At 43.0% G+C, this 26,694-nt stretch overlaps 1 protein-coding gene across 2 annotated transcripts in view; it reads right to left on the reverse strand.

The window, feature by feature from the left end:
* Positions 1–26,694, reverse strand: part of TGDS (TDP-glucose 4,6-dehydratase) — a 56,969-nt gene that overhangs the window by 27,347 nt on the left and 2,928 nt on the right. For both annotated transcript variants that reach the window (XM_068267921.1, XM_068267920.1), the window contains exons 2-6: positions 21,027–21,093; positions 18,942–19,010; positions 15,763–15,853; positions 4,506–4,648; positions 744–842 (exon numbers count right to left, since the gene is read on the reverse strand). In XM_068267921.1, coding sequence (XP_068124022.1) covers positions 744–842; positions 4,506–4,648; positions 15,763–15,853; positions 18,942–19,010; positions 21,027–21,093 — 469 coding nt within the window. The remainder of the gene's footprint in view (positions 1–743; positions 843–4,505; positions 4,649–15,762; positions 15,854–18,941; positions 19,011–21,026; positions 21,094–26,694) is intronic.

Here is a 26,694-nt window from a genome sequence, read left to right on the forward strand (position 1 = left end):
TTCTTTGATTTGAAAGTCTTTAAAGGCTTCTTCACACCATCTGTAGTGTGGTGGATACTGCAATGACATAGAAAAGTCAGTGGGCATTTAGTGTGCGTGTAGAATGCTAATGGATGCTTCTGCATATACAGTGAGTGTTTTATGCAAGGACGTCACTTACAAAAACTGGATACAGTATGTAAATGTAGGTAAAATGTATTACAGCAAGTAAAATCACACACAAAAGTGCAATGTGACACATCGGTATGCAATGTGATTTTGTATATGCCATTTACACTTTTGTAATGTGCAAAATCCCCAGGTTTATTATGAGACTTGGATTTAAATTGCACTATTAACTACAAAGTGCAGGCATGGACTTTTTTTTAGTAAGGAAACCATTTTAATGCACAGAAGACATTGATTAAAATCCAACAATCCTCATGAGTGAGAAAAATACCAACACAGATGCTATTCAAACACTAAACGGCATCTATGTGTTTGTGCTTTAACTCTGGACAGATTAGAGACTGCTGCTTCCTGGGGTAAACCATTTCACCATGAAAGAAATGAGTGACAGCTGGTGCCTTGCAGAGCAGGTGGGACATTTTGGGCTCCATCCTAAATACATCCAGCAGTATAAATAATAATTTCACACTTCACAACATATGGCTGCGTGATGCTTCATTTGCAGACGTACCCCACTGAATAGAGCTAAGACTCCCTTTGCTAATATATCCTTGGCTCTCTTATCATCTCCTTACCTTGTATCTTTCCCAGAAAAACAGTACAAAGCTTTCGGCAGCTGCTTTGGACGATGCATATGGATTTGTTGGCCGTTTTGGTGAAGTTTCATCAAATTCCTAATGAAATATGAATTTTTAAAGATGCCAGCGATGTGGAATAAAGCTCAGAACGTTGGGCAAAAACATTCCATCATAAAGATGTTCATTTGCATAACTTGGCCCTGGGAATAAAGCTATCCAAATGTTTCAGAAACTCTTCACACCAATGTGACCTTCTAACTATTTAAAATGTACATGGAAGGATGCACCGCTAAATAACAGAACATATTTACAACTTTATTGCTCCCCGCGGTGAGGACAGTCAGGTGATGCCACATGTTAACAATGAAACTTTTAAACCCACTTGGGAACCGTTACATAAAATTGCTTAATATGTTTACATAAATTTACTTACTATTTAATGTCACTTGTCTGAGAGTGACTTTGCAACAACGTCTCTCAAGCTCTGCTACTGCATTTCAACTAATGGACCTCTTCCTGATAACACAAGTGTAGTCTAAACTCCTAAATGTACAGAACAGCAATGCACAACAGGTGATACAATGGCTTAAATTCACCAAGACCTGTTCAGTAAAAAATAATAGGTCGCTAAAATACCGCATTCTGTATTTTAGACTCAAATTCACAAAAATGTTCCCACATGCGGCAATAGTTTGGTAATTTGGCAAGCTGTGTTCTGCTATGGTGATGTACTCCCACTTCTCTTCCCTTACAAGTGGTCTGCCATGAGCTATTAATTTGCAAGCTGCTGCTTTTGACAGTTACAATAGTAAAAGGCATCCCCTTTAGATTGCATAACTTCTCTAGCCACACTGAGTCTGTGTATCAGTCTATTAATATTTGCGTCTTAAAGGAGTCTTCAATCAAGCTATCCTACCCCCCGCTCTATTTACCTGGGGCTTCCTCTAGCCCCTGGTAGCCGATATGTCCCACGCCGCATCTCTGCTCGCAGCCGGTGCAGAGGCTACTGTCAATCACTTTCATGTGGTCTGGAGTGTACTGCGCAGGGGACGTAGCTTTGCGCAGGTGCAGTGCAATTCGGACCACGTGGAGGTGATTGACAGTGGCGCTCGTGCAGGCGCTAGAGGTCGTCCTCTGCACCGACGGGGACTCCGGGCCCTGGAGGAAGCCCCAGGTAAAGTAGAGCGGGGGTAGGATAGTTTGATTGATGATTACTTTAAGTGATATAGGAAAGTCTGTATATTTCCTGCTTCTGTATAATTTTTCTTTTACTTTCTGATGTCCTGCTCGGCAGTATATCAGCACCAGGGGTTGGAATAGTAGGATGGTGTGGCTCAGCCTATTAGCAGTGTCCTTTGCCTGTTCATTTTACCTTGGAAGAGAAGGAGGCACCATAAAATGTATAAAACGCTTAAAACCAGTTTAAAAGGTAAGAGGAACTTATTTCAGACGGACACAGTTTAGGGTAATGTATTTATTGTCCAGCGCTGCGTAATAGGTTAGCGCTTTATAAATACAAAAAATAATAAAAATGTGTAAACGACACATTTCACGGGAGTTAACCCGTCAGGTGCTCCAAGCTGTGCGATACATGGCCTACGACACTATTTACTGACCTAAGGAAGCGAGTTGATGCCCATGAAAAGCATCTGGTGTTTTTTTTATTTGACAAATAAACTACCTTTTTTCTTTTTACCCTAAACTATGTCATCCTGAGGTAAGTTCCTCTTACGCTTTAAACAGTTTTTACGTGTTTTATACTTTTTGAGGCGCCCCACTCCCTCCCAAGTTACATTATAATCCCCTATGGGGGTGGTAATCAGTTCAGGTGGCCAACGGTCTCCCCCTTTGGTTACCCTAACTACACTTTTTTTGGAGTGCAATCTGTTTCAAGATGTAACGTATATAATCGCAAGTGTGATCGGATACATCACACCCAAAGCTTATATACCATGTTTGATATATTTATACTATGTGCATAACATACTACACCATAAGGGGTGCCTATTCTCTTTTTTTTCCCCTTTCTGGATGATCCCAGGTTTTACAGACCACTGCTGTTCATTTTACCAAATGTCTAAATAATAATAATAATGATAATAATAATGTCTGATTCTTAGTTACCGACAGCTCCAGGCTGATCTTAAAATAAGGAACATCTCCCTTGGTTAACATTTATTAAGGTATTTACCACACAAGTCAGTAATTTACCTCACTAATCGGTAATTTTACTTTTCCATGTGGTAATAGGTTTACTTTAATGAATTGACAATAAAATCAGCCGTTTTCTGCATTACTTAATGCAGTAATGCTTAGTGAATTGAAGCCAATCTCAGGAATTTATAATAAATGACTAGAGGGTCTTCATAACTAACAGATTACCTGTTATATGTTTGAGTATATTCCTTGTGCAATGTATGCAGCTTCTTAGAAATGTATGACTGACAATAGCAATGGCAGGGTTAAATGGACAGTTTCAAGTATGTTGGTTACTCTCTAAAAGGCAATGTGTAAAAGAAGTCACTTGATAAGCCGCTCAGTAAAGAATGTGGATGAAATATGCCTGAAGACCTTTGTAACAAGCATAGCAGATCACATGACTGAAGATACACTGTGCGACAATGATCCTGCTGTGTCTTCAAACATTGCATTTGCCAATGTAAGGAATACAATGAATGTAAGCTTAGTTGGGGAACCTCTATACCACAGATTCATGAACCATTTGAAACAAGGTCAAATAGGATGAGGATCTCGTCAGTTCTTTCCTAAATTGTGGAGAGCACTAATACTTTTATAAAGAAAGTAACAGATTTGTATACACTGCAGTAGCTGTGAAAACTATGTCTTAATAATGAAACATGATTAATGAAACATCATATCATATCACTAGTAGTCATTGGAACACAGTATAAAAATATATAATGACAAGAAGGTGCTCAGTACTGTAAGGTTTGCTAGATTTCTTAGAACAGCAGACATCTCCCTAGAGGAGAGCCAATATACTAGAGATTAGAGAAGAGGGGACCCAGTAATGGTTTTGTTATGCATCCCCATAACAGCTAATTACTCCCGATCCAATAAGAATATACATAATTATTCACTTTAAAGAGGAACCTAAATTGAATTTTATAGTGAATTGATTCACTGCCCCTAAGCTATAAAGTCAAATAAGTTTTTTTCCCCTGGTTTATATGCCTTTATCCCAGTTTAGGATAACTCTGTGTCATGCTGATGAAAACAGGGATGAGCTGCTAGGTACTTTCCCATCCACCAGCTCACTTAGGTATTGAAGAAGTCCCAGTGTGGTGCCAATGCAGCATGTTTAGAAGTACCCAAACACCACTCTGGCTGCAATCAAGTCCAAATATATCTGCGAGCTTACCTCCTACGGACCCCTAATTTTGGAGGGTAAGGAGAGGAACCTTCAAGCCGAATTGCAAACTCCCAGCCCTTCTGGTTCCCAAGATGCACAAACCTATACCAAGAACCATCAGGGCTAGAGAGTCTGCAGTTTGGCACAGAAGCGGTTCCAATTTGGGGCTCATAGGAGGCATGGTTGCAGAGATATTTGGACTTGAATGTAGCCAGTTGGGTATATTGCCATCTACTGGATGTTAATATTCAAACAGGCCCACCAATGTTGTGTGCCAAAGGGAGCAACCAAGAGTTTAGTAAAATCATAACATAAGCTTTTATTTTTATTGTAAAGAGAAATATTACGATTGAAATCATAAACATCAATGCCAAGGCAATTCTTACCTCCTCAAGACTGCCTCCATATACTTCATCTGTACTTATATAGACAAACTTCTTAACTGAAGCCTCATAAGCGGCAGTGAGAAGAATGTGAGTACCACAGGTGTTAACATAGGCAAATTTAAAAGAATCTAAAAAAGAAAGATCTGCAAAAAGGGTTAAACTGTTAGTTTTTAATCCCAGCATATCAGGTTTTACCACATAACATAATGGAGACAAAAATATAACATGAGAAACTGCAAAAACAAAGCTTGAAAACTTAACACTGGAACATGTGCTGTAGGAAAACTTGCTGAGTATATGTCAATTTGATACCTTTTTCTATTATTCACAAATAGCAGAATATAATGGATAACCCCTTTTCAGTATATAATATAAAAATCAGTATCCTGTTAACAGTCCAGAAACTCAACATTCTCATGTACAGAAAAGTATATTCATAAAACATCCTATTTAAACATGACCTCTCCATTAGTACCTTAAAGAGACACTTAAGCCAGAAAAAAAATGAGTTTTACTCACCTAGGGCTTCTACCAGCCCCCTGCAGCAGTCCTGTGCCCTCGCAGCCACTCACTAATCCTCTGGTCCCCCGCTGCCAGCTAGTTTCGTTTTTGCCGACAGGCCCGTCAGGACTGGCCACGCGTAGCTTTTTCCGCATTCCTGACTGTAATTAGCGCTATTGCGGGCCGCAACGCGTACAAAAATACGCGTTGCCGCATTACGCACGCATAGATATACGGCAACGCGTATTTTTGTACGCGTTGTGGCCGCAATAGCGATAATTATAGTCGGGAATGCGGAGAAAGCTACGCATGGCCAGTCCTGACGGGCCTGTCGGCAAAAACGAAACTAGCTAGCAGCGGGGGACCAGAGGATTAGTGAGTGACTGCGAGGGCACAGGACTGCTGCAGGGGGCTGGTAGAAGCCCCAGGTGAGTAAAACTCATTTTTTTCTGGCTTAAGGTTCACTTTAAACACGGATATCTGCTCCCACCCATCTGTACCTTGTCCCTTACTTCCCTTTCCATTGTTTCCTTTGGTTGCTAGATGGCACTGCACGGTTCTCAATTAATTTCAATATAAGGCCATCTACTGTCTATTGTGTGGAACCACAGAGCAGCTGGAGGAGGCAGAGAAATTAAAAACAACACCAGCTACTGTCAACTACTTAGAATTTGGCACCTGCTAATACAGATACATATGAGACGGTCCCAGAGGCCCATTGCAGAGCAGTAGTGGACTTGATAATCTGAATATTTGTATAGCACTTTCCTCTTGTCAGACTCAACACCCTCAAGAGCTGCAGCCACTGGAGAGCCCTCAAGAGCTGCAGCCACTGGAGAGCCCTCAAGAGCTGCAGCCACTGGAGAGCCCTCAAGAGCTGCAGCCACTGGAAAGCCCTCAAGAGCTGCAGCCACTGGAGAGCCCTCAAGAGCTGCAGCCACTGGAGAGCCCTCAAGAGCTGCAGACACGGGAGAGCCCTCAAGAGCTGCAGACACTGGAGAGCCCTCAAGAGCTGCAGACACTGGAGAGCCCTCAAGAGCTGCAGACACTGGAGAGCCCTCAAGAGCTGCAGACACTGGAGAGCCCTCAAGAGCTGCAGACACTGGAGAGCCCTCAAGAGCTGCAGACACTGGAGAGCCCTCAAGAGCTGCAGACACTGGAAGGCACTCAAGAGGCCACCCTGCAATGTTAGGGAGTCTTGCCTAAGTAATAGAACAGGGAAAAAAGGTGGAGGGGTTTGTCTCTTTGTTAAGAATTCTTTTACAGCTGTCCTCAACGATGAGATGGAGGAAGATTGCGAAGATGTGGAGTCCATTTGGGTAAATATTCATGGTGGAAATAAAAGTTGCCAATTGCTTATTGGGGTATGCTACAGACCACCTCTTATTAATGAAGCTGCAGAACTGCGATTACTACAGCAGATTGAAAAAGCTGCAAGTAAAAATGAGGTCATAATTATGGGCGACTTCAACTTTCCAGACATTGACTGGGGTATTGAGGCTACCCATTCTGGTAAAAGCAGCAGATTTCTGGCAGCACTACAGGACAATTACTTGACTCAAATGGTAACGGTACCAACTAGGGGGAATGCGTTACTGGATTTGATCATTTCTAATAGACCAGATAATGTATCAAATGTGCAGGTTCAAGAACATTTGGGAAATAGTGATCACAACATGATAACGTTTGATCTGGTGACTGATAGGCCACGGGCAGCGGGACCACTAAAACTATGAATTTTAGAAAAGCAAAGTTCAATCAAATTAGGCAGGCACTAAGTTTGGTGAACTGGGATAATGTACTACAAGGGAAGGACACTGAAGGGAAATGGCAAGCTTTTAAACGTATTCTCAATCAATATTGTAGTATGTATATCCCATATGGAAACAAAATGTCTAGGAATAAAAAAAGGCCTCTATGGATGAATAGAAAGGTTAGGGATAAAATGAAGAGGAAAAAGAATGCCTATAAGGTCCTAAAACAGGAGGGGACTGAGGCTGCACTAAGCAATTATAAGGAGTGCAATAAAAATTGTAAAAAAGAAATTAGACTGGCAAAGATTGAAGCTGAAAATCAAATCGCTAGGGATATCAAATCTAACCCAAAAAAGTTTTACAAGTACATCAACTCTAAAAAAAGAAAGGTTGACTGTATAGGAATCCTAAAGGATGAGGGTGGGAACTCAATGGTGGATGACCAAGGTAAGGCAGAGTTATTAAATGCTTTCTTTGCTTCTGTCTTCACAAAGGAAACAGCACTGTTGCAAATTACAGAGGCAGAAGAGTCTCAATCTTCTAACTGTAATATTAAATACTTAACGCAGGAAGAAGTAAAGGCAAGACTAAATAAATTAAAAATAGACAAGGCACCTGGCCCGGATGGCATGCATCCTCGGGTCCTAAGAGAATTAAGTTCAGTTATAGCTAAGCCCCTTTATCTTATCTTTTGTGACTCTCTTGCAACTAGCAGAGTCCCAGTGGATTGGCGTACAGCCCACGTTTTCCCATTATTTAACCCCCTTGGCGGTATGAAAAATACCGCCAGGGGGCAGCGCAGCAGTTTTTTTTTTATTTTTTTATTTTTAAATCATGTAGCGAGCCCAGGGCTCGCTACATGATAGCCGCTGCTCAGCGGCATCCCCCCAGCCCCGCCGATCGCCTCCGGCGATAGGCGATCAGGAAATCCCGTTCAAAGAAGAAGCGGGATGACGTCACCGACGTCGGGACGTCATTGGGAGACCCGATCCACCCCTTGTCGCTGCCTGGCACTGATTGGCCAGGCAGCGCAGGGGTCTGGGGGGGGGGTGCCGCGCGCCGCACCGGATAGCGGCGATCGGGCGCGAGGCGGCGGCGATCGGGGTGCTGGCGCAGCTAGCAAAGTGCTAGCTGCATCCAGCAAAAAAAAATTATGAAAATCGGCCCAGCAGGGCCTGAGCGGCACCCTCCGGCGGCTTACCCCGTGTCACACACGGGGTTACCGCTAAGGAGGTTAAAGAGACTCCGTAACAAAAATTGCATCCTGTTTTTTTATCATCCTACAAGTTCCAAAAGCTATTCTAATGTGTTCTGGCTTACTGCAGCACTTTGTACTATCACAGTCTCTGTAATAAATCAATGTATCTTTCCCCTGTCAGACTTGTCGGCCTGTGTCTGGAAGGCTGCCAAGTTCTTCAGTGTTGTGGTTCTGCTATGAACTCCCCCTTCCAGGCCCCTCTATGCACACTGCCTGTGTGTTATTTAGATTAGAGCAGCTTCTCTCTTCTCTCTTATCTTTTACAAGCTGGATAAATTGTCCTCTGAGCTGGCTGGGCTTTCACATAGTGAGGAATTACAGACAAGGGCAAAGCTGTTTGCAGGAAGAAAAGAGCAGCCTGAAACTTCAGTGCATGAGAGATGCAGGGGGAAAGAAACACACAATGATCTCTTGAGATTCAAAAGGAAGGCTGTATACAGCCTGCTTGTGTATGGGTGTATTTTCTATGTGTGGACATACTGTACATCAACCTACTTCCTGTTTTGGTGGCCATTTTGTTTGTTTATAAACAAACTTTTTAAAACTGTTTTTAACCACTTTTAATGCGGCGGGGAGCGGCGAAATTGTGACAGAGGGTAATAGGAGATGTCCCCTAACGCACTGGTATGTTTACTTTTGTGTGATTTTAACAATACAGATTCTCTTTAAGAAGGGCAAAAAATCTGATCCAGGAAATTATAGACCTGTAAGCTTAACATCAGTTGTATGCAAACTATTTGAGGGGTTACTAAGAGATACTATACATGACTTCATAGTAGAAAATAATCTTATTTCTCAGCATCAACATGGGTTTACTAAAGACAGGTCCTGTTTGACTAACATGCTCAGCTTTTATGAGGTAGTGAATGCTAATATGGATATTGGGAATGCTGTAGATGTGATATACTTGGACTTTGCAAAGGCCTTCGACACTGTTCCCCACAGAAGTCTGGTGCAAAAGTTGAGGATGCAAGGACTGGGGAAGAGTTTGTGTGCATGGATAGGGAACTGGCTAATGGACAGAAAACAAAGAGTTGTGGTCAATGGATCGTACTTAAAATGGGAGACTGTTAGCAGTGGGGTCCCACAGGGGTCTGTACTGGGTCCAGTGCTCTTCAATTTATTTATTAATGACCTAGTAGATGCAGTAGTGAGCAATGTTGCTATTTTTGCAGATGATACAAAATTGTGCAGAATCATTAACTCTCAGGAAGATAGTGTCATATTGCAACAGGATCTGGATAGGATGGCTATGTGGGCACATACATGGCAGATGAAATTCAATGTTGACAAATGTAAAGTCATGCATTTTGGTCGTACCAATGGTCTAGCACCATACAAAATAAATGGGATACAGTTGGGAACATCAAACTTGGAGAAGGACTTAGGAGTACTCATCGACAACAAGTTAAATAATCGTACTCAATGCCAAGCCGCTGCAGCTAAAGCGAACAAAATTTTGGGATGCATTAAAAGGGAAATAAAAACTCGAGATGCTAGCATAATATTGCCCCTGTTTAACTCTCTAGTAAGGCCACATCTGGAATATGGAATTCAGTTCTGGGCACCACATTACAAAAAAGATATTGCAGTTTTAGAGCAGGTGCAGAGACGAGCTACAAAATTGATACGTGGGATGGAAGGTCTCGCTTACCAAGAAAGGTTAGATAAACTGGGTTTATTTAGTCTAGAGAAAAGACGCCTTAGAGGAGATCTAATTAACATGTATAAATACATCAGAGGGCAATATAATAGCTTGGCGGATGAGCTTTTTGTCCCTAGGCCTTCTCAAAGGACTAGAGGACATGAGCTGCGCATGGAGGAAAAACGTTTTAGCCATTTATTTAGGAAAGGGTTCTTTACAGTAAGAGTGATTAAGATGTGGAATGCATTGCCACAGGAAGTCGTTATGGCAAACTCTATACCTGCATTTAAAGGGGCTTAGGTGCTTTCCTTGCGTTGAAAGACATCCATGGCTACAATTACTAGGTTATGCCTAATGATGTTGATCCAGGGATTTTATCTGATTGCCATCTGGAGTCAGGAAGGAATTTTTCCCTTTTGGGGCTAATTGGACCATGCCTTGTGGGGTTTTTTTCGCCTTCCTCTGGATCAACAGAGGTATGTGGGGGACGGGCTGGAGTTGTACTTTGTACTGGTTGAACTCGATGGACGTATGTCTTTTTTCAACCAAAATAACTATGTAACTATATGTAACTATGTAATAGTTACTGACCCTAGCCAAGTTTCGAACCCTGGTCTCCCATATCAAAGGTAGCGCCTTTAAACCAGTACACTATCTAGCCACTTGACCTGAGGTAAAGAATCTGCATAGTGTACTTTATGGGCTCTTTCAACACCAAAAACGCAAAACGCGGTCGCAAAATACAATCGCAAACGTGTTTTGCTCTATGCGTTTTTCACTATGTTGGCCTCAATCGAAACGCAGGAAAAAGGCACCAGAACTACGATTGCCTTTTTAGAAAATCGCAAACGCATTCAGTATGAAACCATTACCACAATTCAAATTCTAACTTTACGGTGCTTGCGTTTGGAAAAATCGCAAGCCTTTTTAAAAACAAAACAGAACACAGCTAGCGTGAAAAGGCCATATACATACACTTAGGCTCTAATGCCTCTTAATGGAGACTGCCCTTGCACACTGTGGGGTTGATGCTCAAAGCTGTGGAAATACTGAGGTGTGCAGGTAGCACACAACAATGTTACTATTACTTCCGGCAGCAGTGTACCCCGAGTTATTAGTACGACCCGCATTGCTATGGTAACAACGTTACTAATACGCATTACCATAGTAATGCGGGTCGCACTAATGGTGTGAGTCATGTTACACTGCTACCTGTAGTAAATAGAGGTAGACTCTTGTAGTTCAGTAAGGTGATGATGTGCCTGGTCACTGGAACCCACAGCACTGTGGGTCCAAACTGTATCATGGAAAGCTAGAGACCGGCACCATCAATAAAGTATTTTAGCTCTTTATTTATAGGCACATAGACATTTTGTTACATGTGTATGTTACTTTATTGATGGTGCCGGTCTCTACCTTAGTGCTACTGGTAGTAACAGAAATAATGCAGTGCGCCATCTGCACACAGCAATATTAGCGCCAGTTCGTACATCAACCCCTGTGTCTGGTGTGTTGCTTTTTAATGCACTGAACAGCAAAGAGTGTGAAACGGACACATTGGGCACAAGTCACTATTCATTTCTCCAATCTTTATTAAAGATTCCAAGTAATTTTTCATGTTATCACCGTGGTGTTAAAGCATGTAGTATGCACTAAATTTACTTAAAGGGAATACCCAAGCTCATTAAAATAAAAAAAAATAAATAAATCTACTTACCCAGGGCTTCCTCCAGCACCTTGCATCTGACATGTTCCACGCTGCAGCTCCACTCTCAGCCCGGGGTCCCCGCCCTTGCAGAGGTCGTCCTCTAATGCGCCTGTGTGAGCGCCACTGTCAATCAAGTCCACGTTGTCTGGAGTGCATCGCGCAGGCGCAGAACTGCTGCGCCTGCACAGTACACTCCGGACAACCTCTACAGCGACAGGGACCCCAGGACGGAGGCTGAGAGCGGAGCTGTGGGGTGAGCCAGGTCGGCTGCAAGTGGCTGGAGGAAGCCCCCAGGTAAGTAGATTTTTTTTTTCTTTAATGAGCTCGGACATTCCCTTTAATGCAATCCTTACCTTTAGGATCCAATGGTTTGAAACGTCAATTCACAGAGAAGAATGAAAGAGTTAAAACACCTCTTAAAGGAATACTATTGAAATATACATTGTTTTGTGGCAACATTGCAAGTTGTGTAAAAGTAATATAAATGAAAGACTCTGTATATATTTTTGTCGTGTAGTGTTTTTTTCCCCTAGGAATCTGTTTAATAGCTGCCCATTGACAGCAGTGGACAGAGGAATAGTCCACTTTTGTAGGTGACCTCGCTGAGAATAAAAAAATGTACTGAAGCCTCTCCTGCCCCCACGAGCTGCAACTCACTCACGCAGCCTCAGTGATTGATAATGCCTGTAATTGCTGATGCTATGTAGATAAGAGAAGCCGAGAGCGTCTCACTCCTGTCCTGTATATCTGCTAGTACTATGCCCGTCAATAGGATGTAACAGGAGCCGAGAGCTTCTCTCCCCTTCTCTCGCTCCTGTCATGTATTTCTCAGACCACACTGTGTCCGCCCCGTCACTGGAGGTTTGCTGTTGCTATGCAACTGCAAACAACTAGGCAAAGGAGAGCATTAACATTCCGGTCTGCAAAGTAATTTTAATATACAGTATTTTAGTGTAGACAGTGCGGACTCCTTTGCTTTTAGTTGTTTGTGCATAGCAAGCAAAACTCCCCAATGATGCAGCAGATACAGCGTGTGCAAAGAAACCCAGTGACAGATGTGCAGGACTGAAGCGAGAGAGGAGAGAGACGCTCTCCCTTATCTTATCCTGTTAAGGGGCACCACAGCAATTACTGCAGCGGCCATGTGAATTAAAACTCAGGTTGGGGAGGGGAGAGGGCGGTATAATAGGAGAGAAGTTCCCTCATACATCTCTGTGTGTTTGGGTGAAGGGAGGGGTGTTAGGGACTAGGGGAGCCAGGACCATGACGCCACATGATTATATCAAAGGCCTCCCCCACAAAGATGGACTATTCCACTGTCCCGACGCCGTCAGTGTTCTCAGGGGACACTGACTTAAAAGGTACCAAGTATATAAAATGCACTACAGCACAAAAATATATAGTGTCCTTCATTTATTTTACTTTTACACCCATTGCAATGTTAACACAAAACTATGTATATTTCAATAGTATTCCTTTAAGTGTATGATGCAGTGTTTCTTAAACCTGTCCTCGTGACTCCCCAACGTTGCATGTTTTGCAGGCAACCTCACCTATGCACAGGTGGGATAATTAGTGACTCAGCTACATGGAATCCCCCTAGCTGAGACACGAATTACCCCACCTGTGCATAGGCGAGGTTGCCTGCAAAACATGCACCGTTGGGGAGTTAGACAGGTTTGAGAAACACTGGTATGAGGCATTATTAAAAAAGGAGAAATTTCAGGTATAACGCGCCACATCAAATTATGTCCAAAACGCTATTTTTATTGCACAAAAAATTGGGACACGTGCAGGGCCGGCCTTTGACCTGAGCGACCAGTGCGATCGCTCAGGGCAGCGGCTTCCAGGGGGCGCTCCTGCCGCCTGTGTTTTTAATATTGAAGCTGCGGCCCCGGCTGGGTCCGTCTCGCTCCGCCCCGTCCCCTGGCGCCGCTGCTGTGGGTGATGGGGCATGGGGGGCAAACATGCTCGTGCGGCCACCGTGATGGAGGGGGGAGCCGCAGCCACGGGGAGGGCAGCCCGACCTCTCCCTCCCTTCCTCTCCCCGGGCCGCCCTCCGTGCGATCTCCCCTCAGACTGCAGCAGAGAGAATAACTCACCTCCCCGGTTCCGATCGCCGGCGCCTCTCACTTGCCGCTGGTCTCCTCTTCTACTCTACATAGTTACTGATACACACTAAACTTCCTGTTAAGCAGGAAGTTTAGTGTGTATCCGTGACTATGTATAAGAGGAGACCAGCAGCAAGTGAGAGGCGCCGGCGATCGGAACCAGGGAGGTGAGTTATTCTCTCTGCTGCAGTCTGAGGGGAGATCGCACGGAGGGCGGCCCGGGGAGAGGAAGGGAGGGAGAGGTCGGGCTGCCCTCCCCGTGGCTGCGGCTCCCCCCTCCATTATGGGGGGCACCTACCTAACCTATACTGGGGCAGCTACCTATCTAACCTATACTGTGGGCAGCTACCTATCTAACCTATACTGGGGGCAGCTACCTATCTAACCTTTACTGGGGGCAGCTACCTATCTAATCTATACTGGGGGCAGCTACCATCTAATCTATACTGGGGGCAGCTACCTATCTAATCTATACTGGGGGCAGCTACCTATCTAACCTATACACTGGGGGCAGCTACCTATCTAATCTAACCTATACACTGGGGGCAGCTACCTATCTAATCTATAGCTGGGTCAAATGCCTATCTAACCTGTACTGGGGCAAGTATACTGGCTAACCTATACTGGGGGGGGGGGGGGTATCTATAGCTGGCTACCTTTACTGGGTCACCTATGCCTGGCTACCTATACTGGGGGGACTTATAGCTATATGTCAGGAATCAGGATGGACGGAGGCACGCTGAGCATCAGGCTGCTGCAGAGAAGCGCGCAGCACGTGTGCCACTCAGCCCTGTGACAATGTCCTGAGTGACGACGAGTCCTGCTCCCAGAATCCTGGCACCTACACTGGCACTAAGTCTGCAGACTGCTCTGCAGACAGTAAGAAGAGAAGACTGACCAGCAAGAAGTAAGGCTCCCCAACCTCCCTACGCTAAATATATGCTTATGCTGCTATATACACTAATGGGGGGGGGGAATCTGCTGCCTAAATACACTAAAAGGGGATCTGCGACTGCAAGACTAGAAGCCTAAGACTATATACACTAAAGGGGGGATCTGGCAGATCCCCCCCTTAGTGTATATAGGCTACTAGTCTTGTATATGTAGGCAGATCCCCCCTTTAGTGTATATAGGCTTAGGCTACTAGTCTTGCAGCCGCAGATCCCCTTTTAGTGTATTTAGGCAACAGATCGCCCCCCATTAGTGTATGTGTGTGGTGCGCTCACACGCGAAGAGGATGGATGGGGAGGGGGGGGGCACCAAAATCTGGTTACGCTCAGGGTGCTGTGAAACCTAAGGCCGGCCCTGGACACGTGTGCTCTTTGCACAACCGAGTACACAACATACATATAATTGAATAAAATTAATTACATGCACACTATTAAAAACTTGGTTGCCACCGGGGTCATCATATGCGTATCCATAATAACACAATAGGCTCAATATTCATATGCACTTTTGGTTATACTCAATATTACTATAGATTGCGTACATGCCACACTGTCAGCTTGTGTGGCTATTGTGCCTGATTAGCATGCAGTTAGTTGCCAAGCAGATAGATTAAGTGCAAGAATATTAGCAGAGTTCTTTATTGCTGATAAAGCCATGCACAGACGTGCAACAGCACATATACTTGCGATTTTGGACATAATCTGATGTGGCGCGTTATACCTGAAATTTCTCCTTTTTTGATATTGCAAACAATATGGTTGCGTCTATTATTTGATATCCTAAATTACGTAATATTGGTATTTTGTGCACTGACCTCCCCCGAATCAGACTGGAGTGTAACATCCAGGCAAATCCTACATGGAGATGCAAGAGGCACATCCCGAACAGCTGAACTGCACTACAGAACCAAGCACAGCAGGTACTGAGCGGACAAATGCTGGGAGAAGTGAAGCGAATTTATATAGTGCTACACTAAACAAAACAAAACAAAAAAAAAAAGCGCATGACCCCTCCAACTTTCCAAGACCTAATAAACCCTTGTCCAAGCAAACTCAGGGATTGCCAATACCAACCCACATTGTCTAACATTGGAAGTGAACTGCACAAGGGGAGCAGCACCTTTCGAGTCCCATGAGCTGGCAGGCATTACCAGGAAGCTGTTGACATAAGATAGTGACGTGTGCTGTGATGTCACTAGGCTATACAGTTGTACAGTGTGGTGGTGTGCTAAACTTAATACTGGCTAAACAGAAATACAAAGCAATGATACACCCACACAACAGTTGTATACTTAGCAATGTGATTGGATTATCTAATCAAAATACTGACCTACATGGGTCTGTGCAGCAAAGTGCAAAACCACATCTATGTGTTCTGCTTCAAACAGCTGTTTTACAAAATGCGAGTCACAGATGTCTCCCTGGAAATACAAAATATCAAAGTTAGATTATACGCATAAAATGAATTGGTAAATTACTCAGATTCGCTTATTAAAAAACAAATTTTACAGCCGAGCACCCAGATGTCCTAATAAAAGTGCCTAACATGCTTATGTGGTTTGTAGGCAACACTGACTTAACATAAGTGCAGATTTTACATCAACTTCATAGTTCATTACAGAAGTTGGGTTGCAAGAAAACTATCTGTTAGGGTTATAAGGAAAGCTTTCAGTATTAAACAAATGGTCACTGTGTTCACATAAAAAAAGAAAGTCTTTAAACTAGACTGTGTTAGCTCTTTGTAATTTCCTGAATCAGAAGTTAAATACGTTTTCCAATTTACCAACAATACCTGCAGGTCACTAAACAATTTCAACATTGTTGATGACTTTGTCAGTGGCGGCTACCTAGGGATGCCACGAGGGGCAAGGGATTGTAAGCATAGGGTCCTCCTGGACATGGGGCCCCTGTGCAATAAGTATTCAGATGGCTCCAGTATCTCCTAAATCTGTGGCTTTATTCAGGTGGTACTCAATACACTGGCACAGTTATCACAGCTACATGCTGACTGCTGTCACACATGCTTGGCACCTCTTGAATGTTGGGCAGCGCTAGGTACAATGCAGTAGTCACAGTCACTGTGTACTTGCTGTATCCAGCCACAGATTTGATAGAAAGGGAAACCATACACTGGCTACTCAATCATCTAATGGCGTTAAACTAATGGCAACTGGGCTCTATTTTCTGTTCACAATAATTCTAATACACCTTAAATGCACTACAGGATAAAAACTTAGCACTGTGCACTGTACATCAATCTTAACTGACATTTTAAAGTTTATAGAAAGTCAGCAAGTGACTGATTTCAGCTGTATGTCAATCATGTTAAACTGTAAGTTTGGCCATGATGCAAAGAGAGTATTTTTTTTATTTTTTTAATTAACTGGTTTTTATTAAGTACAAGCACAGTAAGTAATACAGGTTTTTACGTGTGACAACAGTGAGCTTAGATCCAAGAAAAATCACAAAGTGGATACATTCAGCAACATCCAAAACTGGTACAAAATCAATTGTATTAAACAGTGCATAACAACATTTGGAAATTAGGATGGAGAATTAGGGATTAATACATACGATAAGGCGACACTGGATGTCAAGTCAGTAGAGCAATTTAACGTAGAAGGCCAAGAGGCAAATACAAACCACTGCCTAATATACCATCTGTCCCAAATTATGTAGAATTTCTTAATAGCAAACCTGTGAAATAAGATGGGCAAAAGTTTTTGAGACAAGGGGTCCTATGCAATCCTTAAACTCACCCGCGTAAAGTGGCGGCAAGTTGTAAAATTAGGCAACGGGACCATTGCCTGATTCAATTGTTTGTAGGACCTGGCTGCTCGGAAAAAAAAAAAAAAAAAAAAAAAAGAAAACTTGCTTGGATGATTATTTGCCCAGCAAGTTCTTTTCCCCCTATGCAATTCCCACTTTCATTAATTCCTGTCAAACATGAAGGCAAATGGGGAAACTTTCCACTTGTTCAGGGCAAGTGAAAAATCTCCATCTCTCCTTTCCCTAGGAAACCACGCCTGCATTTTCCCAAATCTAGGTTTCTTTACTTTACTGAGTTCAGACAAGCTCGGATTACACTGGAACGGAGTTTAGATAATTGTTGGTCCAGCTCCACACTAATGGCCATATACAATTCACTTTTTCACTTGAGTTTTCTCCTAGGAGATAATTTTTCATCTTTGATTAAAAATAATTTTCCAGCACTTTTCATCTACAAAGTACCAAAAAAGTAGGCGAAAAAGTAATATCAAAATAATTTCAAGTATTTTTGCTTTCTGGTGGCTTAAAAGGCAATTTATTGACAAGTTTAAAAATATCACCTAGGAGAAAACTCAGGAGAAAAAGGGAATTGCATATGGGCCTAAGTGCTTTAACCTCCTGAGCGATAATCCCGAGCTGAGCTCGGGGTATGTCGCGCAGGAGGAGTTCTCAGGCCCTGGTGGGCCGATTTGCATAATTTTTTTTTTGTTACACGCAGCTAGCACTTTGCTAGCTGTGTGTAACTTCCGATCGCCGCCGATACCCGCCGTGCCGCGCAGCCCCCCCCCCTCCCCCTTGCGCAGCCTGGCCAATCAGTGCCAGGCAGCGCTGAGGGGTGGATCGGTACTCCCTCTGACGTCACGACGTCCATGACGTCGGTGACGTCATCCCGCCCCGTCGCCATGGCGACCGGGGAAGCCCAGCAGGAAATCCCGTTCTGAACGGGATTTCCTGCTTACTCTGATTGCCGAAGGCGATCGGAGAGGGTGGGGGGATGCCGCTGCGCTGCGGCTATCATGTAGCGAGCCCAGGGCTCGCTTCATGATTTAAAAAATAACCCAGAGGGTTAGCCCTTCAGGAAATCCCGTTCTTAGAACGGGATTTCCAGATCGAAGCGGGCGGGGGGATGCCCTGGGCTCGCTACATGATTTAGAAAAAAAGAAAAAAAAATGCTGTGCTGCCTCCTGGCGGAATTATTAGACCGCCAAGAGGGTTAACAAGCCCTAATAGGTAAACAGACACAGAACATTTATACCACACTTTTCTCCTGGCAGACTCAAAGTGCCAGAGCTGCAGCCACTAGGATGCACTCTATAGGCAGTAGCAGTGTTAGAGAGTCTTGCCCAAGGTCTCCTACTGAATAGGTGCTGGCTTACTGAACAGGAAAAACAGTTGTGTTTATTTACAATCTGGTATTAGGGAGAAAGTGGTTTATAATTACCTCTATCTGCTCTGTGCCACTGGTAACAGGAGCTATAAAAAGTTATGGGAGGTCTTTGACAGCCAGAGATGTTACCTCTTAACTTTCCATAGAGTTCCTATTAAAAAGAGGGATGCTTGTGGGTTCACTCAGCAGTGCTGTTACCACTGCATGCGACACAAGGCAAGCTTTGGCAGCAACAGTGACAAGTGGTACTCTGTGGCTAGAGAATTTCCTTTCCTCCTCCCCAGTTGCAATGTGGTAAACCGTTTCTTTATATCTACAATCCACTCAAAAAACTGATGTAGTTGTTGGCCTACCTGTAGAAACTTGTAGTTTGCACGATTTGCAATTGAGTCAAGGTTTTTCAAGCTAGCGCAGTAATCAAGCTGTGGAGAACAAAAAGTTTTTGTGAAGACATTTACCCAGATCATGGTTTAACACAAAAATAATAAATAAAACGATGATGATGATAATAATAATGTAGCTTCAACTGGAAACCTTTTTGTGCATTTTAGAAAATGTTTCTTTAACTAGTAGAGAATCAGTTGTTAATTGCCAGTCCCCAATCAATATCTACACAAGAAGGGTCAATTGGCTAGGCTAGCCTAGTGGATTACCTGTACTTATAAGGACCTGGATATCGCCTTCCCCTCAGACCTGAGGAAGTCGCTGAGTGACAAAAAGTGGTAGAACAGTGAAGTAAAAGTAATGACATTTTTCAGGCTGCCTACAAAACACATGGCAATCTCTCAGAAAGATACCGCCATGACTGGATTCAGCCAGGAGGCAGCTATGGATCATTGTTAAAACAGAGAGTTGCAATAGATCTTGAAAATACTTCAGATTCTTGTGTACTCCTTAAAGTGAACCTGAGGTGAAAATAAACTGATGAGATAAACAATTGTATGTATTCTCCTACACATCATTTTTTTTTTTTTTTATTTATTTAGATATTCCACGATTTTATTTTAAAAAACTTCAAAACCAGATTTAATGTTTTATGGTCTCTACTCAATGACACTGTCTTTGAAGTGTCCCAGAGCTAGAATATATGAACTAACAAGCCATACATGACAGAACAGAAGGATAGATAGGGGTCACAACAGGTGACAAAAGGAAAGGTAAGAAGAATGGAGGATGGTTGCGAATCAGGAGAGGTGACATGGAGGAAGCAGAGAATAGAGTGGCACATGGATGGAGGACACAGGGAACAGTGACATGAAGACAGAGTAGAATGGAGGGAGAGTAAGACTAAGGACAGAAAACACAGTTGGAGAATGCAGGGGACCAAGACAGTCCATTCTGGGTTAAGAAATATGTCGTGTGTGGCACTTAAAGGGACTGTGAGGGCTCTGTGAGAGGATGGAGCTTCCTGGTTGTCCATCAGTTAGATGCAGAAATCCACATGATTCCCAACAATGGCATTGTTTTATAATTTGGATAAGAGTGGGGAGAAGCTCTGTTTTCAGAATCTTCTTTTATTGTACAGCATAACAAGACTATAAACATGTAGTCCCCAGTTAACAAACAAGATAGGGACTGTAGTTTCATTCTTAAACTGAATTTATCCACAAGTCGAAACACTGTGCCATCTCTGTCCCCTGTACCTCCTCTATGCCCCTTGTGCCTTCAGTGTCCCCCTCTTGGTCACCTCTGCTCCCCATGCCTTCCGTATCCTCCTCTGTCCCACCACTGCGTCATCTCTGTCCTCAGTCTACTGCAGCAAAATTACATTTTAATGGTTTAAAAAAATATTTTTTCTTTGAATAATTTTAAACAGATTTTTTTTGAACAATTTTTTTTCACTTGTTCCCACTAAGTCAAATTTCAAATTTTCAGGCCATTTGCATCGACGGGTTGTTGGAAGTCAGGGACTAGCTTTACAGTATTCTGTAAAGTTCTGTGGAAGATATCAGCAATATGCAATTACTAAATCAATAGCCAATAAAAAAAAAATGAAAATGTAAGAGAAAAAAAAAGTAAATTCTTAGAGGACAACTGAAGTGCGAAGAATATGGACTCTTGTCAGATCTGACAAAAATGTCAGAAATACCTAATCTGCTGAATGCTTGTTCAAGGTCTATGGCTAAGGCTGGTTTTACACTGCAAACAAAAGTGCACTGGATGCCAACCAAGCCGACCGGAACACGGGGCCACAGGGCAACTACAGGTACCTGAGGGGGCAGAAAGGAGAATGGGGGAGCGGTGAGCATCAGGACAGCTTGCTATACATGCCTGCTCCCCCCTTTTCTCATATTCTTTTTGGCTCCGGTGTCCTTTACTGTAAGCAAAATATAAAGCTGGCGATTTTGAAGCGCCATGACCAAAAGTACTATTTAAAAGCTGTAAAAAAAAAACAAAAAACAAAAAAAAACAAAAAAAAAAAAAACAGTCATTTTTACCTTGTCAAGGTTTATAACCAGGTATTCAGGATGATTTTCAACCAGTGAAATGATCATATGGGATGCTCTGTGAGACAAAAAGAGAAGTCAAAGTGCTACATTTGAATCATGTAAAATGTTCTGTCCAAGCTGCACAGAAGCAACCTAAAAATACAAAAAAAACAACAACAAGCAAAACTGTAGATAACACCACTAAAATTGGTCATACACCTGGGATGTTTGATATTACTGTACTTGTAATGTGTTCATAATCTATTGGAAGATGTCACAACTGAAACACTGGTTATCATCTCTGCCATTACACAAGACTGATGTACCCTTTGGACAAACTGCTTCAGCTTCGACTACTTGGCACAATTTCCTGGTTGTCCACAGTAAAAGTCTAATCCTTAAATAACAGCATTCAGCCCTAACTTATATCTAACACTAAATGACCCTACTGTATGCATGATCATAAAGCTACCGGTAATCCTGATCCTAGCCTCACACTAAAGGTGGCCATACCTCTAACGATTTTGGTGGCCGATCGGCCAAAACACAGATCTCTCGCTGATCGGAGAGAAATCTGTTGGACGCCATAAACCACAGGCCAATGCCAATTCCCGATTGATTTCAGCATGAAATCTTTCGGGAATCAGCCTTGTGGCGTGGTCTCGCCGCCCCCACTTCTTTTTCACTTGTTTTCCTATGTAACATTTTGAGTGTCAAATTCCGGCCAAAGAAATGGAGGTGTTTAAAGGACAACTGTAACGAGAGGAATATGGAGGCTGCCATATGTATTTCTTTTTAAACAATACCAGTTGCCTCCTGGCAGTACTGCTGGTCTATTTGACTGCAGTAGTGTCTGAATAACACCAGAAACAAGCATGCAGATAATCTTGTCAAATCTGATAATCTCACAAACACCTGATCTGCTGCATGCTTTTCACAGAAATAAATATGGCAGCCTACATATCCCTCTTGTTACAGTTGTCCTTTAATGGATTTAAACCTGACCATAGTGCCATTAGGGCATCAACTCAGACCTTTGCATAATAACTCCCTTAGACCTTTAGATAAACACTCACCAGATATGTTATCGATCTGCATAACATTGTTTGCATAACCATCACCCATGAACAAGTATTTATCCAACGAACCTCACTCTCTGATCCAAATTGTCACGTTTGTTCCCTAAAAAAAAAAAAAGACGAGGACAACGGCGGCCCACATGCGGATACACAGGTCCCCATGTACCCCCCCCCCCCCCCCCCCCTTCCTGGGAATCTACCCCACATTTTGTTAGGTGCATGTTAATAGGACCTATATTCCTCTTGTCCTTACCTTTCTTCTCATTCTCTTTTCTGTCCTTATTAGAATTTTTCCTAGGCACAATCTGACACCTGGCATTGGGGTGACCACTCGCCACTGAACTCTGCTCAGGTGAGGAAACCAATGTGATAGTACCTGCATCCAACTAAGAATCTGGGTCTTCCACTGCCCACTTTCTGAGGTATTGGAAGGAGGGTTTTGAGGGTTCTGCCTGCCCCACCTATAGACATACCCCAGTCTGTAGGCTGCTTCATATTGCCCAAAGTTATTGTCTTTTCTAGCAACCAATTCTTTATTATATCTTTCAATGTGCAATTTAAGTTTACTGTTTTTTGTTGCAAAACAGGATGTTCACTCACTTGTTTTAAAGTCTCAAAAATATCTATTTATCCATTTCTTTAAGTTACTTTTTTCTAGTTCTTGCATCAGGCCAACAAAATCTTTGAACAGATTCCAAAGTTATCCTGCCACCATTCTTTGAAATTATCCGTTAAAGTTTTTTTTATAAGGAAAAATTTGAATCTGTAACCACAGATGAGTTTTTTGTTCACTCAATTTTTATATCCTATGTTCCCCCAGGCTCTCAACTTCTGTTCATAAAGTTTCTCTAGTTTCCTGAAAACTCTCCAGACATTACTCTGTCTTTTTATTTGTTTTTAACGATTTTTGACAGACAGCAATCACAGTAAACTAACTCCACTCAGCACTATGCAAAAGTAAACAAAATTTGCCCAAGTTGGAGCTATCATGATGCAATAGTAAATAGTAAGGACACTTTGGAAGGTAGTGAAAGAGAACCTGAGATAATAATGGAAAGTTCAAACTGTGATTATGTCTCTTTTGTGAGAGCTAAATGAACAAAATTTGTGTCACACTAACATTACTGCTATTTACAGTTCAGCTTTAGCAATAAGATAAATGAGACTGTTTGCAGTTTTTGAAAATTTACCAATCGAATTCCACCATGGTCCATTTTCAAGTTGCATAAATTTGCATGCACACACAATTTGCATAATCCTGCATTAACTTAGAATTATTGGCATCCAGTGTCGAATACTCTGTGCTATGATAAGAAAAAATGAATATAAGCAAGAGGCAACATTTTTAATGAGGTTTATTTAGAAATGTATACAATTTCTAATTTCTAGAAAAGATTAGTTCATATGGGAGGCTTTACAAGATAAGAAATGAAATATCTGAAGGCACAAGTCCCTCACAAGACTAGAACGTCACAAACTTCCTCAAGGGAAATTTATTTAGAAAGGCAACATTAATTTTAGAGGACAGAAAGGTTTAACAGACAACCATGGCTACGCCCAGACAACTGACTGAGTGGTTTATTCACCATTCCACAGTAATATTACCATACACACACAGCGCAGGGCAAGATTACCTGTAGTTATGTGAGATACGTAGTAGCATGACCCCGTGGTGTTCCAGTCGTGCAATTACCATAGTAGCGGTTGTGCTAATAGAGTACTGTGGGTCACGCTACTAGCGTATCTTGCAGTACTTCCGAGCATAACTACAAGTAATATCAGGGCTGTGGAGTCGGTACAAAAAGCCTCTGACTCCTTAGTTTATGAAACCTCCGACTCCAATTCCAGGTACCCAAAAATTGTTCAGAATCCTCAGCCCTGTGTAATATTACTGTGCACAAAGCGTGCACGGTAATATTACCAAAGAGTGATGAGTCAACCCCTTTGAGACTATTCTACTGTCCACGGAAAACCATGCTTATTTTCTGAAAGACTACCTCCAAGATCAGTTAAAGCACCTCTGAACTAACAAGAAAGCTGGGAAATAAGCATATAGGCACCTTTTACCATGGTGAGTTGTCACATTGTGGGCATACTAGGCCACACTGCCCCCAAAACTGGCAACAGGGGGTGGGGCTACATCTAATCCCACCCCTACATAAAGAATCTAAAGGTGGGTAAATGGCACCTAGTAAGTAATACCAGTGCACATACTTGGCACCTTGTTATGTCAAGATGTGGCTGAAAATGTGCCTCTTCTAAAACTCCTTTTGCCGATTTTATCAACAGTATGTGCGCCTGCACTCTTACAAACATGGGTATGGTAGTTTCCCCGATATAATATTGTTTGCAAGGGCACAGGAACACAAACTACAAGGAGTGCAACAAGTAATTAAGGCCTCTTTTCCACAGACTGTTGAGCTGTGTGCTCAGCAAGCAGTTACCAGGCACAAGTGAGCAGTTATCTGGCAGCAGTATGCAGCAAGCAGTTGACTGGCACCAGCAAGCAGTTGTAAGAGTTTGAGAGGCATGTCACTGCCTGTCAACAGTCCGTGAAAAAGAGGCCTAAATGTTTAACAGGGAATATCTGCTTTCCCACCCCAACATGTTTTGGAGTAAAGCTGAGTACACACGTACGATAACGATCGTTCAAAAATGAACGATAACGACAATTGGACCGATAATCGTGCGCTCCAAATTTTCCAACGATCGTTTTTTGGACGATAACGACCGTTATCGTTCAATCCGACCGATCCAACCCGGCGGATTTTTTCTAAAGATAATCGTTCAATCGTTGCAGTGTGTACAAAGATCGTCCGATAACGCATGTTCTTATTGCCTGTCATAACGTCACTTCCGTTTGCGCACGCATTTTTTAATCGTTCGTCGTTCAGTACTTTATACTTATATCGTTCACGTGTGTACACAATCGTTCATTACGAACGATCTTTTCCGTCTAATTTGAATATCGTGTAAACGTCATGAATCGTTCGTAACGAACGATCTTTATCGGACGTGTATACGAACCTTAAGTATATGTGCAGAACAATCGTGGCCACGGGCAAATGACTGGCACGTCTGCCGCACTTGCAGAAGCTGCCAGCCACTACGGAGGGTACCCCAGAAGACTGGCTAAGGGACCTTTCCCACTGAGAGCTGATCTTTGCAATTTGACGTATCGCACCTAGGCTGCGTTTAGAAAGGTAACACGTAAGTCTATTTGACTTTCACGTTAACCACTCTGCGACCGCCTAACAAAGATTTGCAGGTGCAGAGTGGCTCCATTGTTCCTCAGTCACACCATATGGCGTGATCTCATGAGGAGCGAGATTAGACAAGAGCCCACGCTCACACAAGCTCCTGTCTTTGTAAACAAATGGCCGCAGCGAACAGCCTGCCAGCGGCTAATTAGTGCTGGCAGGCTGTATATTTATCAGATAAATATTTATATAACATTGACATCTTATCTTGTCCCTCTGATGGGCTCACCATCTAATTCCTGCCATAGGCATATATTTTTACATAGTGTAGGGACAATTTAGGGGGGAAGGGGGAACATAAAAATGAAAAAATTTAGGGATTTTTTTAGGCTGCTTTCACAGTGGGACGTTACAGGCGCACGTTAGAGCAGCCTGTAACGCGCCCCCACCGCACAGCAATGATAAATCAATGGGCTGTTCACAGTGCCCACGTTGCGTTACACAGTAACGCTTCACGTCAAGATCAACGTACTGCATGCAGTACTTTATACTGTTTGCACATGCTCAGTACGGTGAATTTTTTTTATTTTAGGGGAGGAGAGGAGGCGGGGAGAGGCCACTACGTAGCCAGGCACATGGCTACTTTATATTCACTGGATTTGCAGTGTTTACTTCCTGGAGCGGCCGCGGATTGGCAGGCGGGACCACGTGATGCGGAGAGCTCCGCTCACGTGGTCTCCGCAGTGCCTCCGACAGAGCAGGCGCACCAAGAGCTGCTTGTAACGCGGCTCTTGGTAGCGTCCTGCTCCAACACCACCAGGGGTTGCGTTAGGGGCCCTATAACGTCCCCTAAATGCAACATCCTGGTGTGTAAGTAGCCTTAATTAATAAAAAAAGTAATCACAGCAGCAATCACATAGCACCAAAAGAAAGCTCTATTCGTGAGAAGAAAAGGAGGTAAAATTCATTTGGGTGCAAAGTTGTATGACCCAGCAGTAAACCGTGAAAGCTGTAAAGGGTTGAATTATAAAACAAGTGGTTAAATTTTCACATTAGACAAAGCATTTCAGAGCGTTCCATTATAACGCATCTGGGAGCTTTGGAACGTCTAACTGCTGCGTTTTCCCGCCGCTAATCAGCATCACACCACAACTTCCCAATGTCATGCCGCAAGTTATTAACACGTGCACAAAATCGGTTCATGCACGCATTTGCTAATGTGAAAGACCCAAGGAGCTGCGGTGAAACACACATAGGCAGTGATGTGCTCACAGGTAGTCATGACGCGTTGCAAGCCTCACTACGCACACTTCCTCCTTCAAGCCAGAAGGAGGAAATGCACGGTAGTGAGACGTGCAACGCATCCAATAGGACGCAGGCAAGCTGAGTACAGGGAGG

This window comes from Hyperolius riggenbachi, chromosome 2, assembly GCF_040937935.1.
Source record: "Hyperolius riggenbachi isolate aHypRig1 chromosome 2, aHypRig1.pri, whole genome shotgun sequence".
Taxonomy (NCBI): domain Eukaryota; kingdom Metazoa; phylum Chordata; class Amphibia; order Anura; family Hyperoliidae; genus Hyperolius; species Hyperolius riggenbachi.